The sequence below is a fragment of the Archocentrus centrarchus genome, chromosome 20, assembly GCF_007364275.1.
Source record: "Archocentrus centrarchus isolate MPI-CPG fArcCen1 chromosome 20, fArcCen1, whole genome shotgun sequence".
In the NCBI taxonomy this organism is placed as follows: domain Eukaryota; kingdom Metazoa; phylum Chordata; class Actinopteri; order Cichliformes; family Cichlidae; genus Archocentrus; species Archocentrus centrarchus.
The window spans coordinates 31,606,786-31,622,693 of NC_044365.1; the positions used below are offsets into that span (position 1 = coordinate 31,606,786).

The 15,908-nt window shown below is 42.0% G+C and overlaps 1 protein-coding gene across 1 annotated transcript; it reads right to left on the bottom strand.

Annotated features, from left to right (window-relative positions):
- Positions 1–1,499: 1,499 nt before the first annotated feature.
- Positions 1,500–15,808, bottom strand: LOC115799307 (SH2 domain-containing protein 1B-like). The gene is made up of 6 exons (XM_030756403.1): positions 15,679–15,808; positions 12,033–12,186; positions 10,697–11,017; positions 9,510–9,573; positions 2,592–2,841; positions 1,500–2,510 (listed from the first exon to the last, which is right to left on the bottom strand). The coding sequence occupies exons 3-6, from the start codon at positions 10,837–10,839 to the stop codon at positions 2,470–2,472; spliced, it is 498 nt and encodes a 165-aa protein (XP_030612263.1). The 5' UTR covers positions 10,840–11,017; positions 12,033–12,186; positions 15,679–15,808; the 3' UTR covers positions 1,500–2,469.
- Between the last annotated feature and the right edge of the window lie 100 nt (positions 15,809–15,908).

Below are 15,908 nucleotides of genomic sequence, written 5' to 3' on the forward strand. Positions count from 1 at the left end.
AGATTAACACTTTGGAACAAAGGTTACTGTTACTCAGTGTCTGCTGGACCCACTGCATCATTCAGTCCCTGATGATTAATATAAATCTTTACTTTATCCCAGTTCCACATTATCTGGTTATATGGTCTGTTAGAGCTCATCAGTGGACAGAAGTGTGATTTTCTTTATGATAAAATGTAATAAAAAATAAACAACATCTGACAGCTCAGGTGGAAATCTTGATCAAATGTCAGCGAAGTTTCGGATTCCTGTTCACTTCTCTGAACTGATCCCATGGCCTTTGTGCCAGTCTGTGGGGGCATGTTTGCACGCATGTTTGCACGTATGTGTCTTTCATGTGTATTCTTTGCACTTGACACACAAACACTGTGTCTTCTTGCCTATCTTGGGGCTCACAGATTATACCTGTGGTTTTGGTTGAAAAAAGTTAAAACAGCAGACAAAGCACATGTGAAGCACAGTGGGTTGCCAGTTTGACCCAAGGGTTAAGTTCAGATGGAAAGTCGTATTGGAGGGTGAGAGCAGAAGAAAAAATATAGCTGAGTGTGGTCTCTGCAGAGTCACAGCTCTCATCTGATCGTATTGTGGGTAAAAACTCATTTATGACTGAAGTGAAACAGAGACGCCGCGCTCAGCTACATTAATGCTGCACATTCGTTTTTACAATGACAAAATCTGTTACATCGTCTGCATTTTTACAAACGCATCAGGCTCTTTAACCGTTCGGGGTTCAGTTAAAGTCCATTTTGGCAGGTGCAGAACACCTGAGTGGAAAATATGAAACATTCCACCCTTCTTTTTGAGAGCCCGGGGGTCCCTGCTGATTTATCGATCACCCACCACGTTAGCACCCGTGCCTCACAGCGGGAAGGACCTGGGTTAGAATCCACCGGCCGGCTGGAGCCTTTCTCTGTGGAGACTCCGGCCTCCTGTCTTTGTGTCAGAGCCACCGTCTCCAAACACCACAGCAGGTCTGTCTGTAAACCTTCCCTTTCATTCTCGCTGCTCTCCTTCACTCAGAAACCACCGCTGACACTCATCTCCACCCGCTCCACACAGTCACAGTTTACAGCAGGGGGTCAAACTTTTGTTCATGACTCAAAAAACAAGATGTTCACATTTTTCTGAGCCAAACATGTTTTCCAGAAATGATAATGCGCTCTCCCACAGCAGGAAAAAACAGGGAGTTATATTTGATAAAACTGGATTCATTAATGGTATTAATGCAGCAGACCGAGCTTTCCTTACTTTCTCTCCTCTCACCGATTATGCAGCCAGTTTTCCTTTTTTTTCAGAAGCTTTTTAAAACTGGGTCCCAAACCTTGTTTGCAGACAAACAAACAAACAAACAAAAATGAAGAATTTAAGCCTCCTCGTCTCCTACATTTACACACTTAAAGCCTTTTTCTAATCTCCTAAATTTACACTCACCAGCTACTTGATTCAGCTGCTTGTTCATGCAAATATATAATAATAATAACTTTATTTGTACAGCACTTTAAAAAAACACACAGCTACAGAGTGCTTCACACTTCAGATAAAAACACATTAAAAATAAGTGTACATATTTACACACACAAACTCACAGTCTTTCATCCATTCCTGCAGACACACTCCTAAACGCACACGTTAGTGGAACAAAAGAACACAAATAATGAAAACGAGTTTCCACAGATTCGGCTGACGGGAATGTTTTAGAGTTACAACCTCTGACCTGCCGACCACATGACAGCAGTTCGGTGCGTTCAGACAGGTAGACGTGACCGAGATGATGTGGCGTGTTCATCGCTGTCAGACGGGATGGTCTGAGTATTTCAGGACCTGCTGATCTGCTGGGATTTTCCCACCAAAACAGGTCCGAAAAAGAGAAAATATTCAGTGAGCGGCAGCTCTCTGGGTGAAGATGCTGCATTGATGTCAGACTGGATGTAACCAGCCGTTGCAGCTAAGGTGGAATTGAACCCAAGCCTTCCAGTATTCTGAGTGTGAGGCAGCAGGGCTAACCACCGCGCCACCGTGCTGCCCAGCTTTGTGACCATGTGAGATTTTTATTTGCCCTCGCTGCCTGGAGTAACTCTCACAGTACAACACAGGTTACAGTATTTAAGATATGTTATGATAAAAAATATATACATGTATATAAATCTATTCTTTTGGTAATAAAAGCATTAACACCTAAAATTTACCACTAGGACGGACTTCCTGACACTTCTGCAGGTGCTGGAGGAAAAACACCAAAGTTCATACAGTTCATCCTGACGGGAGCATCGAGGGCTGGGATGCATTTAATGGAGATCCTCTGGAAGGTGGTCAGAGTTCTTCAGGAGTTCTTCAGGGCACTGTGATCCAAGAGCAGATGATGTTCTTAAAAATATGTAGGTACAGTCAACATCCCAAATAAGATCCAGTCTGTGGACCTGACATCACTGATTTCCTCCAGATGTCTCATGTGGTGTTTGATTGTCGGTGTTAATCGGGAAGCACTTCCACGTACTCGGCATCAGGAGCATCTGGGTGGAAACAGAGAAACGGTCAAACATGCAAACCAAAGGAAGATGTTGAGAAAAGAAAGGAGAACATGTGAGACGTACTCTCGTAATCATGCTCTTCATCAGGTACGGGAGGCGGCTGCCTCCGTGACTCGTGCTCATCCCTTCGCGACCTTTGCTCGGGTGATTTCGAAGGCTGCGTTTCCAGAACTCTTTGGGGCTGGATCAGCAAGGCCGTCTTCCTTTTGACTGAGTGGCGCAGATGCATGGCCAGACCCTGGTTCTTCCTCTTGTAGTGACGGATCAGGTCGTCGATAGTCTTAAAAAATGTCTCCTCCAAACCCCCCGCTGTCTGAACAAAGACCAAGAGCATAAGGTAAATATAATAAAGCAGCACAAACATATGAATCAGTCAAAGCTGGTATAAAAATGGCGGTTAAAAAGAGACCTGCTGTAACTTATTTGAGCAGCCACCCACATGTGGCCTGTTCTGTGTGAGAGGTTTGTATAAAGTAGGAACCATCGACGAGCCCTGAAAATGCATCCAAATTACACTTTTTGGAGTTTCCTCCAGCAAATGATCAGAAACCAAATGAAACATTCAGTGTTTGCTTCTGTTCTACGTTAAACTGGAGTAACTACTGACCGGTGAAATATATGAAACATCCAGAGCATCACTTATTCTCTTTGTAAGTCAGTTTGCTGATTATTTCCCAGTCAGTAATTCCTCATATTTACAATTTAGTTAAAAAAAGTGCTCATTTCTCTTGTTTTCATTTAACACATCTTTCAGTTTGTTCAGTTTCATGAATTCAGATTCCAGGAGGAGCCGATCCCATCTGTGACAGGGAGACGGGTGGGGTGCTCCCCGGACAGGTCGCCAGCCTGTCGCAGTGCTAACAGAGAGACAGACACCCGCTCACACTCAGGGCCAATTTATAATAACCAAATAACCAAACATGCATGCTTGGACTGTGGGAGGAAGCCGGAACCGGAGAGAACCCGCACAAACACGGGGAGAACGTGCAGCCTGGGCGCTGGATTTGAACGCAGCCGTAAAGCCACAGCCTTAATTAATTAAAGAATTACAAGACCATGTCAGGAATGTTGTCACATTAGTGAAAACACACAGAGAACCTGAGAAATCTGATCTGGGAAAAACTCTGGCAAAGAAATTGATGGAAGTCATTAAGCTCAAAGGCCTTTCTGGCTTTTAAAGGGCCGTTCCGCAGGAAGGCGTCCAGCACACGTCTGTGTTTACGTTACGTTCACGGCGCTGCGTCAGTTTGACAGCTTTCCATTTCTAAGTGCTTTCAGGCTGCCTGCCTGTGAGCAGTTTGTTATTGTGGTCACAGCTGAGACATACTGAAACTCTCCGGTGGATCACTGGATGACAGACGTGGTGATGTGTAAATGGGTTCTGCTGCACCAGGAACTACCTTCAGGCTTTCGTGCATAATGGGTCAGGGCTGGTTTGGGGAACACAAAGGAGACCCACACAACTTTGTGGTTTCAAGAGTGTGACTAATGTGTGTGAACATGATTCAAAAAACCTCAACCAACAAAATGTAACAACAGGGCTGAGAAAACAGTGCTGATCTGGGACCCCCTCACTTTTAATATGACTGTCATCTGAGTTTTATGTGGCTCTTAAAGGGTTTTTCCGCTGCACTTTTAAATATTTTACAACTTCATTTGGAACCAACTGAATCTGAAGTTGGACTTTCCCAGAGCTCGAGGTGACGTCTCAGAGCGTTGTCTGGTCTGAAGGATTAAAATTGGAATTAAAACATCAAATCGAACAGCTTGAAAATGCAGTAAAAACAAAGGATCGTTTAGGTTTTACGTATCAGGACGTTACAAAAATGATCAGGTCCTTATTAGGTCTCAATATTAAGTAAACAGAGTCTCAGAAGAACTCCAACATCATGACATGTTACACCATGGTGTTATTTATTTAATGAAAATAAACCAAAATGCAGAAGCTGTGTGATGCACCCTGTGATTCAGCAGTAAAAGTGCCTTCCACTGCAGTAAGTTGAAGTTATGGTTTTCTGTATGACTCTCACATGGCTGCAGAGGGATGTTAGACTGCTCTTCTTTACACTGCTGCTTCAGTTCTGTGAGGTTTGCTCATGCACAGCTCTCACAAGATCCCACCACAGCCTTTCACAGTCGGGCTGTGGTCTGAGCTTTGGACGCTGCAGCACGTTGTTCTTTGTAGATTTGCTGCTATTCTCAGAATCATTGTCCTGCTTCTTGACCCAGACAGACAGCCCCACCTTTGACTCTAGAGTACTTTGGCACACAGAGGACTTCATGGTTGACTCAGTGACCGCGAAACAAGCCCACATCATCACCCCTCCACCACCGTGCTGACAGTTGCTATGTTTGTGCTGATATGCCGTGGCTGGTCTTCTCTGTCCACAGGACATCGTCCCACAAGTCTTATGATTTGTTCAGATGCATCTTTGCCAACCTAAGCTGTGCAGCCATGATCTCTGCAGAGGGAAGCACCTTTTTCCTGGCAACCCTTCAAAATAAGCCACACTTCGTCTTTTTCTAATTGTGCTCTCGTGAACTTTAACTCGCTCGCTGAGGCCTGTGGACTCTGAGGTGGGCTCAGAGGTTGCTGCAGTTTCTCTGAGCGTTGAACGGTCTGACCTTGAGACTGGCAGCGGGCACTGCAAACTGATGTCAAGGGAACCTGGAAGGAGCTGTGTCCGTGGAGCTGTGGGTGGATATAGAGGAGTTGGACCCACTAACAGGTGGTTTCCACTGGGTCAAAAACTGTTTGCTGCAATGGCCCTGAAGCATTTGACTGAACACGTGCAGATAAGAATTGTTGGACTGCAAGTTTATAACGATACCAAGTGAACAAAGCTGTATAAAAAAGTATATATTGAGGCTACATCAACAGTGTTTATCAGCAAAGGAAATATGGTAGACTAAACCAAACACTAAACAAAAAGCTTTAAATATTCCTAATCAGCCCAGAATGAGATAATAGGAAAAAATGCAGATTTGGTGAAAAAGTGAAACCTCCAGCAGCCACATCCTGAAGCTGAGCCCACGGCTTTATTTTTAATGTCATAGTTGAACAGCTCGTGCACGTGGGCAGCAGGTTAATAAATCTGTAGCTTCTGTATTTTTAAACACTTCATTTTGTTTTTTTGAGTGTGGTGGAAAAAATTGACCGTGATAAAAACTCTGCTCTTCATTCTGCTGTTTTTTTTGTGTGTAACCAACGTCAGAGTTGTTTCCTGTGGGAGAGATGATGACAAAAAAGTTTCCATTTTGGAGGTGAAATGTTAGTTTATAGATGTACAAACTGCTCTAACCAAATCGCTGTCATTTCTCTGCCATGTTTAATGCATGAGAACGAGTTAGAGAGCAGAGCTACAAACAAATGGAAACATTTAACTGAAACCGTGCTCGATTCCTTTTCTGACATCTGCAGAGACGAGATGTTTTTCACATGTAGTTTAACTATTCTTACATTTTAGAAATGCACACAGACCAAACATCTGCACATCCTTCTTTAATAAATAAGGTTACAAGTTTCAAAGCATTTTGCTCCTTGGACTCTTGCTGCAAAGCAACAACTGCTGCAGTGGTACGAGTATCTTTGGTATCACAAACTTTGTGTCATTATTAAAAATCCTGTAAATAAACTGTGGAGTGAGTGACAAATAGACTCACTTATATAGTGCCTTTCCTCTCATGGTGAACACTCACTCATACACACTCACTCATACACACACACTCATACACACACACATACTCATACAGCACTTTTTACACTCACATTCCAGCAGATACATTGGAGCTAAATCAGGGTTCAGTATCTTGTCTCAGGATACTTCGACACATGGAGTGGAGGAGCCGGGGATCGATCCACCAGCCCTCTGATTGGTAGGTCGCCCGCTCTACCGCAGCCACCTGTGGGGTTCCTCAGGGACTGGTAATTGGTCCTCTGATTTCTTAAATAACTTTTTTTTTTCTTTCTTGTTTGCTTTATTTTTCATGGCATTTTTAAGATAAGAAAAGAAAGATAAGAAAAACATTATCTACTATTTTAACTACTCAGCTATTTAGTTTTCAACCTACGTTTGCAGATTTAAGCACAATAAATTTAGCTGGCGCTTTGGTTAGGGCTACAGTTTCCCCCCGTCAGTGACAGCTGGAACAGAGTTCAGCCTCTGCGACTCTGAATTTGATGAGCTGTTAAGAAATGAATGAATGGATTTTGTTAATCGTGTTTTTCAGTCTGTGGAGTAAAACTAGAAGATAATTCCACATGTAGTTCAATTATTCTTAAATGTAATAAATATAGAATAGAATAGAACGCCTTTATTGTCATTATACAGGATGTACAGGAAGAGACTGGAGGTAATTGGAGGAAATAAATATCTGTTCTCTTTTTAAAGAAATATTTGTGGAGACTCTTCCAGACAGAAGGAGACTCCACAGTTTTATGACAGTGTGAGAAACAATAACTGCCGTGTGTAATTAAAAAGGATTAATACTTGCTTACGTGATTTCAAATGATGTTTTTGTAGTTTTGCTTTCTTTCTTTTTTCTAATGTTCTGTTTTACAACCTGTTTCCACATTTGTACCCTGCTGACTGTCTTTTACTTCCTTCTTGTCTGGTTTCATTGTGGCTGCATTTGTTTTTCTCTGCCATTTATTTTTTTGTCTCTGACTTTCTGTCCATTGACCAAATCAAACAAACATTTGAATATCTTGACGTGTGAAAGTGAGAAGGGGAACTTGATTTTCTTATTTTTTGACATAGAAAAAAAAAGATTAAACAAATAATCAGCACACCTGTTGGTCATAAAAATAACCTTTGCTGGCGCTGGGAGGTAGCTGAGGCTTTGGGTCTGTCCTGCTGCACGTGTGTTTGATTGAACTGGAAATATTAAAGTTTCTTAAAATTAAAGTTTCTTTCAGCGTCTGTGGTGTGACAGGGACTTCGTGCTGCTGCCGTAGGCTGCTGGTGGTGTTACCACAGCGGGGAGGTGGTGCTACACAGGAGAGGGTGGGGCAGTTTACCAGCAGAGCATTGCCCCGTAATGAGCTGATCGATGCGGAATATTTTATCACTGTTTTTATCTGTAAATGAAAACCAAAGTTCAGGACTATCAGGGTGAGCAGGACTCGTCTCGATACAACAAGCAAGAAATCTTGAGATCATTTTTGACTAACAACAAAAGTTCAGTTTTGATTCAAACTGAAACTCGACAGCAGATTTTGTACATGCATATACACAAACTGATTCCAACAAATTTAGATTTTAAATGCTTAAATTTGACTTTGTTCAGGCCAGCCAAAGATTTTCTGATAAAGTATTAAGTATTCACTTTGATAAAACAGAAACAAGTTTACCTCAACAAGAAAATCAGGAAATCTTTGCTCACAGAAAAAAGAACCGATAGCTCTCAGCAGGTTTCCTTTAACAGCTCAGATTCAGTGAAAAGGAGCTTCCTATTAAAGTGGTTCCCAGGACGTTAAAGCCACACATCACAGATATTAAACCATGTACACACAACCAACTTTTCTTTCTGACATACACAAATAATGTAAACTTTGGCCCAAAATAATGGGTGGAGCATTAAAGGAACTGAGACTGAGGAAGTTTGGATGCTACAACTTCAAAAGGTCAGCTGCATGTCTGATATATGAGCCTTTCCAACTACAGCTTCATCTGCTATTAACCAAATTTTAAAGTGGATTTTGGTATATTTTATATATATATATATATATATATATATATATATATATATATATATATATATATATATATATATATATATATATATATATACAGTGCATCACAAAAGTGCGTACACCCTTCACTTTGACACTTTGACACAATGAGCAGTAGTCTGTGTGCAGCTGATATAACAGTCTTCATGCAGAGCAACAGTTCATCTTTAAGATCCTCACAGAGTTCTTTGCCATGTTGGAACTTTCAGTGACCAGTATGAGAGAGTGTGAGAGCTGCACTACAAAATTGAACACACCTGCTCCCTATGCACACCTGAGACCTGGTAACACTAACGAGTCACATGACATTTTGGAGGGGAAATGACGAGCAGTGCTTAATTTGGACATTTACGGGTGTAGTCTCTTAGGGGTGTGCTCAATTTTGTTGCTGCTGGTTTAGACATTAATGGCTGTATATTGAGTTATTTTGAGGGAAGAATACATTTACACTGTTATATAAGCTGCACACAGACTACTTTTCATTGTGTCAAAGTGTCATTTTGTCAGTGTTGTCCCATGAAAAGATATACTTAAATATCTGCAGACATGTGAGGGGTGCACTCACTTTTGTGATACACTGTATATATATACACCATATGGACTAAAGTATTGGGTGCCTCATTGCCACAGGTGTAAAAAATCTAACACCTGTCTGCCTTTACAAGCATTACTGAGTCTGACTGCAGTGCTGTAAAACATACTCTACAATTAGCTAGAAGTGGCGTCATTGCAGAGTGGAAGTGTTTAGAAGCTGCAGCCACAAATTTACAGGCCGGGGTCGCTGAGCGTTTGGGTGTGTCATGCGTGAGGGTCGCCAACGCTCCGAAGCCTCTCTGGTATTAACGTCAGCACCGGGAGCTTCGTGGTGTGGGTCAAGCTGATCCTGCAGGTGCAACGTGCAGGTGGACCAGTACTTTTTTCATATAGTGCATTTTGTTAAGGCCGCGTTCTCAAAGATAAAGCTTTAAGAACAAACTGAGATAGTGGCCCACACACAGTAAGCTACTCCAGGGGCCTGGGTTTGATGATTTCCTGCATGTTATCCACAAATACGCACTCCCTCCCTGCCTTCCTCTCTGCTCTCTGTGCTTTCACATCAAAACTAAATGAAATGCATAAAAATATAGCAATAATAACAATAATGCTCTGTTTACAGTAAACCCTCAGTTTACTGCAACGCAGAGAGATTCTGCATCCATTAAACCTGCTGAAAATAATCTGTGTGTGTGTATGTGAGCTTGCTTTACCAGGAGAGTGTAGTATCCATTGTGCGACTGCAGCAGTCTGTAGGTGTACACCACCTTCTGTTTGCTGAAAGAAAGGAGACGTGTGCTGCTGTTACATGACGGTGAACGTGATTAAACTTTTGGTTGTTCTCAGGAAATAGAGGAAGAAGAAATGTGAGCGGGTCACATGGTTTGTTTTTCTCATAGTTTGAACCCTCTCATCTGTGTCGTCAGAGCCTCCTTTAAGAAGAAATGTACTAAAAAAAAGGTGGTGGATAAAGGATAATGTTCTGTAGGTACATAAATACTGAAGCCATTTTTTTCTCACGTGTAAACACTGCATGCCTGTCATGGAAAAAAATAACCTGGAGTGGAACCCTAACTGATCGCAGCAGATTCTGTGGTATTTGTGCAGGTGTAGGTTTCCTAGAGTAATAACACAAATAACTGATCTTATCGTGATTTTAATAGAATTCAAACTGCTCAGATCAGTAGAACAGCGTTTGTATCTACTGGTATTAGATTCGTGTTTCCATTTAAATGATGATTAATCAATCTGCAAAGAGTCATTCTGTATTATACTGCTGTATCAGCATTCAAAGGTTTGGTCAGATAATGTATCAATATTTGCTTCTACTTCCGCTAAGAATTTTATCTTTTTTTATACCTTTTTTTTTTTGCTCCATTATTTTTATATTTGTAAAAAAATCGTCTTACCAAACCTCTGAAACTAAATTTCCTGCTTTAATTAAATACAAAAAAATAAAACAAATATTAATTAGCACTAAATGAAGTTACGTGACAGGGAACAGGATATCAGAGATGCTATTGTCACTCATATATGATAGTACACAATAACACGAATCAAAGCTTTAACGTCCATGTGAGATTTGCAGAACCAGGTCTGGGTTTGCTTTAACTTTGTTTTCTCCTCCTCGGCTAAATCAGATTAGACGCCTTCTTTTCCTCATTGTGCAAAAACTCCTCTCAAAATTAAAGCAATTTAACTTAAAAATTCTTCATCGTAAATATGCAGAAGTGTCCTCTGGGAGGAGGCTGCTGTCACAAAGTCAGAGGACCTGGAAACCTGCTCCGAATTATAAAATCCTTAATATTCTAATGATACCATAGAGTGTCATTACCTACAAAACGATTCTAGAAACAGCTTTAACAAAGGGCAGCCTGACTCCCAGGAGCAGAGTACTCACTAGACACAGAGACACATCGCTCCCTGGATGGTCTCGCTGTCTCGGATCAGGTAAGCCCCATCCTTGTTCTTCCTTCCCAGCAGATCCTCACACTCCTTCCTGGTGATGGAACCATGGTAGCACGCAGGCACGGCTGCTGCCATGGTGAAGAGAGGCCAGCAGGCAACACACGGACATCCACCAGCACTTTCTCAGAAGTTTCTGCTTTCTCAAAACGGGCTCATTTCCAAGAACAGTTTTTCTCACTCTGGGGTCCCTTTGAGACTGCACACAGGTGCCACACAGGAGCACAGTCCAGGTCTCCGGTGGACAAAGGTAGGACTGAAAGAGGTGAGCGGAGAGAGGTCAGTGCGCAGCGCTTGGAGGAGCTCAGCAGACTGAGAAGAAGAAGGAAGCCGCCAGCAGTAAAGCTGACAGTTTCACAGGAAGTGTGTGAATATGTGTGAGAGAGCACGAGTGAAGAAGGGGAAAGACGTTTGTTATCAGCACGAATGGAGGAATTTTAGCTGCCTGGTTAGCTGGAAATATACTACAGTACAATATTATATAATAAGCTCAAGTTATTTTTATCCAGCTATTTACGTATCAACAGCAGTTAGACTGTACAACGCATCATGATGTCATGAATGACTTGGACACTCTGCCTCCGCTGCCATCACTTTATGCATACAGTATATATACATTTCTATTTATAACACCCTCAGCCATATAATACATACTGTGTATACTTTACAGTCTACATATGTATACAGTGTTCAAATGTATATGTGTGTATATGTATATATTGATATGTGTATTGATATATATTTTATGTATATAGTGTGTTTCTTTTCTATTTTATTTCATTTTTTATTCATCCTTTTCTGCCCTGAGCTGCTGTAATGCACAAATTTCCCTGTCGTGTGATCATTAATCGTATCAGTACCTGCTATCATCACCTGCATCATGTTTGTGTAATCACAGTAAGCATCTGTCACACTGCTGTTATCTGATTTTTACTGCACTACAAACTTCTTTAAGTATATTTAAAGAGAGAAGGAGCTGCTTTGGTGGAGGTTTGTGTTCTTGGAGTGCTTCTTTTTACCTAAAAACCTATTTTAAAAAGTACTTTTGATAAATAGAAGTCTGCGTCAGGCTTCAGGGCACAGAACAATTTACTGTGAAGTGATACAAAAGTGTTCAAAAATGTAAAATTTTACCGTTTTGCTAATTTATTATTTTATTGCATATTTGTTACACTTAAATGTTTCAAATCAAACAACAAATTTTAATATTTAATATTAAGGGAGAAAAAAGAAAAAAGTTGCAGTGCTGGTGCATACAAGGCTGGCCAAACCTTCAGTCAGAAAGACTGCAGCGATCCAGGAGTTTGATTGTCTTTAATAAGGTCCCACAGGCACATTGAACATTGGATACATTGAATCACTTCCCAGTCTCAATCTAATTTCCCGGCTGCAACTATGACTTGGGGTGTGTGTGGGTGTGGCTTCCTGGAAGACAGAAAAAACCAATTCTATTATTAGCACAGTTATGATTAACCGGACAATCACATCACCTTCTGCTAGGTGAAGCACAGGCACTACCCTACAATGTCCACAAGAGGTCTCTGTAGACCACAAATTGGAACCCACAGAACGTGACTTACAAAGTTGCTAACAACAAGGCACAACGATGGCAAAATTAGCCACAGCTCTAATACCAAACAGACCGTCTCTGTATTCTTAATATAGCCGGATGTAGTCATCATCAGGGAGTCTGGCTGCAGTTAGTAAACTTACACTTTAACAGGCTGTAGCTAACATCCTGTTCTCTACTGAGACATATGACTAACATTTACAAGTCTTTGTAACAGTATCATGCTGTGTAACCTGACAAAGAAATAACACTTACAGATTTATTGACGCACAATCCAAACACCGGAAACTGTCTAATGAATGAAGAGTGATAAGCTTAGTCACAGGGCATATATACTTAGACCCGTTAATATCCACCTCAGCGGTGTGTATCCTGCTGTCATCACCAAGGATTCCTCTACCCGGCCAACTGGCCTCGGAAGCTGCAGGTCAACAATCACGACCACTTGGTCAGTGGTGAGATCTGGAGCACTGATGTGCCATTTCCAGTGAAGCTGAAGACAGATAGACAGTTGCGGGTGTATTGAACCCAGAAATGGTCAGCCAGCACTTGACTGTGTCTCCAACGGCGCCATCCCAGCAGGTCAACCTTACCATACGCTACTTGTGGTAATGATGCATCCCGCCGCCCCATAAGTAAGAGGTTTGAAGTTACAGGATCAGGGTCAGCAATGTCAGACGTTGCATAGCCGAGGGGTTGAGGATACCATCCATTTTCACAAGCATAGTCATCAGGACTTGTTCTGAGATGATTTGATCTTTAAGGACCACTTACAAGGAAGCCTTAACACATTTAATTTCCCTCTCCCATGTACCACCAAAGTGCGGAGCCAGTGGTGGATTGAATTTGAAATCAATGCTATGGGCAGCGAGTTGCTTCTGCAAAACTGGCTCCATTGCAGCAAAGGCCTGTTGTAGCTCCCCTGAAGTTGGTGCCTCGGTCGCAGAGAATTTCAAAGAGTTTTCCTCTCCTTGCAACAAAGCGTCACAGAGCAAGCAAAACTGAATCAGTGCCCATGCTACAAAGATCTAGGTGCACACACCTTGTGGTTAGACATTTAAAAATATGATCCCCCACCTCTTCTTGTGTCTACAGCCTATCTTTATGGTGAATGGGCCAAAGCAGTCAACTCCAGTAGACCAATATGGTGGTTGGTTGATACGTAACCATGCAGCGGGTAGGTCTGCCATTAGGGGAACGACAGGTTTGCTGCACCACCTGCAACACTCCACACAGCCCCGTTGATGATTTTTGATGATTTGCCGACCCCGGAGTATCCAGTATGTCCTTCTTATTTTGGCAAATATACAGTCAGGACCTGCATGTAGCAGACAGGTTTCGTAATCCTGCACAATCAGCTTTGTGACAGAATAGTGAGAGGGTACAGTACTGTCAAACAGCAGTGAGAGGAACATCAAGAAGAGTTAAGGGGGACGGGTTTACCTGCCTCCAGTGCAGTCACCTCTGCAGGAAAACTCTGCCTTTGGGATCTCTTCAGGAGAGCAAGCTCTGTTTCAAATCGACTGGAAGCAGTCATGGGTAGGGCAGTGATTGTGTCCCGGGTCTCCTCTGCTGGAATGGAGTTTTGTGGCAAGCGAACAGACCAGTTAGCTGGGGCCTGGGGAGGAATGCCGGGCCACATGTCCAGCGGTTTGGCTTAGATAATTCTTTCAGAGATTTCCCCCAGGTGATATCATCTGCAGGATTCTCTTCTGAGGGAACATATCTCCAGCTGTCAGATCCAACAAGCTCTTGGATCTCTGCTATTCGTGTCCCCACAAACACCTTATATTGCTGGGATTCTGACTTGATCCACTGGAGGACAGTAGTGGAATCAGTCCATAGGATTGTTTTCTGTAGTGGCGGGGTCAGCTTTGTCTGCAGGACCTTAGCTAATTGCACTCCCGCTAAGGCAGCACATTGCTCAAGGTGGGGTGTGGAAAGCTGCCGTTTCGGTGCCACACGAGATTGGGCCATCAAAAATGCCACTTGAACTCCATCACTGTCAGCCTTGACTCTCAAGTAAGCGACGGTGTCATAGGCTCTCTCTGAGGCATCAGCAAAGATATGTAGGTCAGTAGATGTTCCAGCTGAGACATCAGGGTCCAGTTTCTCATACAGGGATTATGTCTAATCCTGGACTAAATACTTTTTCCTATTGTAGTCTTCATTGACTTTTTCCTTCTCGTCTAGGACCATGCTTAATCCATGACTGGGAAACCGGCTGCAGGAGTATAACACCTCGGCAGGCTGATGCTTAGTTTGGCTGTTCATCGGGCTGAAATATAGTATAGGCAGCCAAATAATATAATGCCAGAAGTATTCGCTCATCCGCTTACACATGCATATAAGCTTGAGTGACACCCCATAGGGTTTAATATGATGTTTGCCCAGCCTTTGTAGCTTTAATATGAAGGTATAAACTGTACAGAAAGAATGGTTCAAAGCTTAAGTTAAAAAATAAATTAAATGGGTTTGACCATCTTTTATATTATTTTCTGTCAGAACTAAACACTTGAATTTAGACAGTTTTTTCTAATCTTGGCTCCAGCTGATGTTATACAGTGGGGTCCATAATACAGGAATCTCAGGCACAGAAGCCCCTCCCACCTTCTGTTTAATTTGACAATTTAAGAGGGGCAGCCAATCAAATCAAAGTTGGCTTAACGAGTAAGGTGCTTTGTATGTATATATTTTTATACATTCTATTTTTTGTATATTTTACACATTGTTTATTTCTGTATATCTCTTGATTATATTGATCATACTAGATTATAATATTTTTATAATATTTTTATTTTAGAGAGTTTGATTTTCTGTTACATGGCACTGAACAGGAGTGGCCCTCCAATCTCATTGTACATCCTGTATAATGACAATAAAGGCATTCTATTCTATTCTATTCTAAACAACTTGGTGCAGATGCTGTGACATCGAGCCGCGGCCCATTATTGAGGTTTAGGCATTGAGGTTGCTAGCAGGTTTCCACAGTTTACTGTAATTTTTTATGTCTGTTCTGCAAATACCTGCTAACTACTAGCTGAGTGGTAGCACAGCTTGAAAGAGTGAGATGAAAACTGGAAATGTAGGTTTGCCTTCGAAGTAAAATTGTGCCTCCGCGCTGCAGCCAACATGTTTGAAAAGGTGCAACTTTCACTTTGACGGCCAACCTTCTCTATTTCCAGTTTGTGCTGCACTTGTGAAAGCGTCACTGCAGCTCAGAGAGCAGCTGGGCACTGTTGGCAGACAAGTCCATCTCTTCTATTCAAACTGCGACCCCAGCAATGCGCTAACAACCAAAGCAATCCCAATCACTAACCACTTGGTGGATACAGGTTTTCCCTCACCACCGGTAGTTGCCAGACGGTTGCAGACCGGTCTCTAGCTGTGCGACCGGGACCTTGATCTTGCACTGTCACAGTGATCACCTGTCCAACGTGTTAAGCTGCTTTTTTGTAGTGTCATCTTCTTCTGCTGTTTATTCATTTTAGAAATTAGTTTAAATTAGTTTTAACATCAAGCTGGAAATAAACACGACAGGTCCACTTTAATTAGATTCAGGAGTTCTATTTTATAT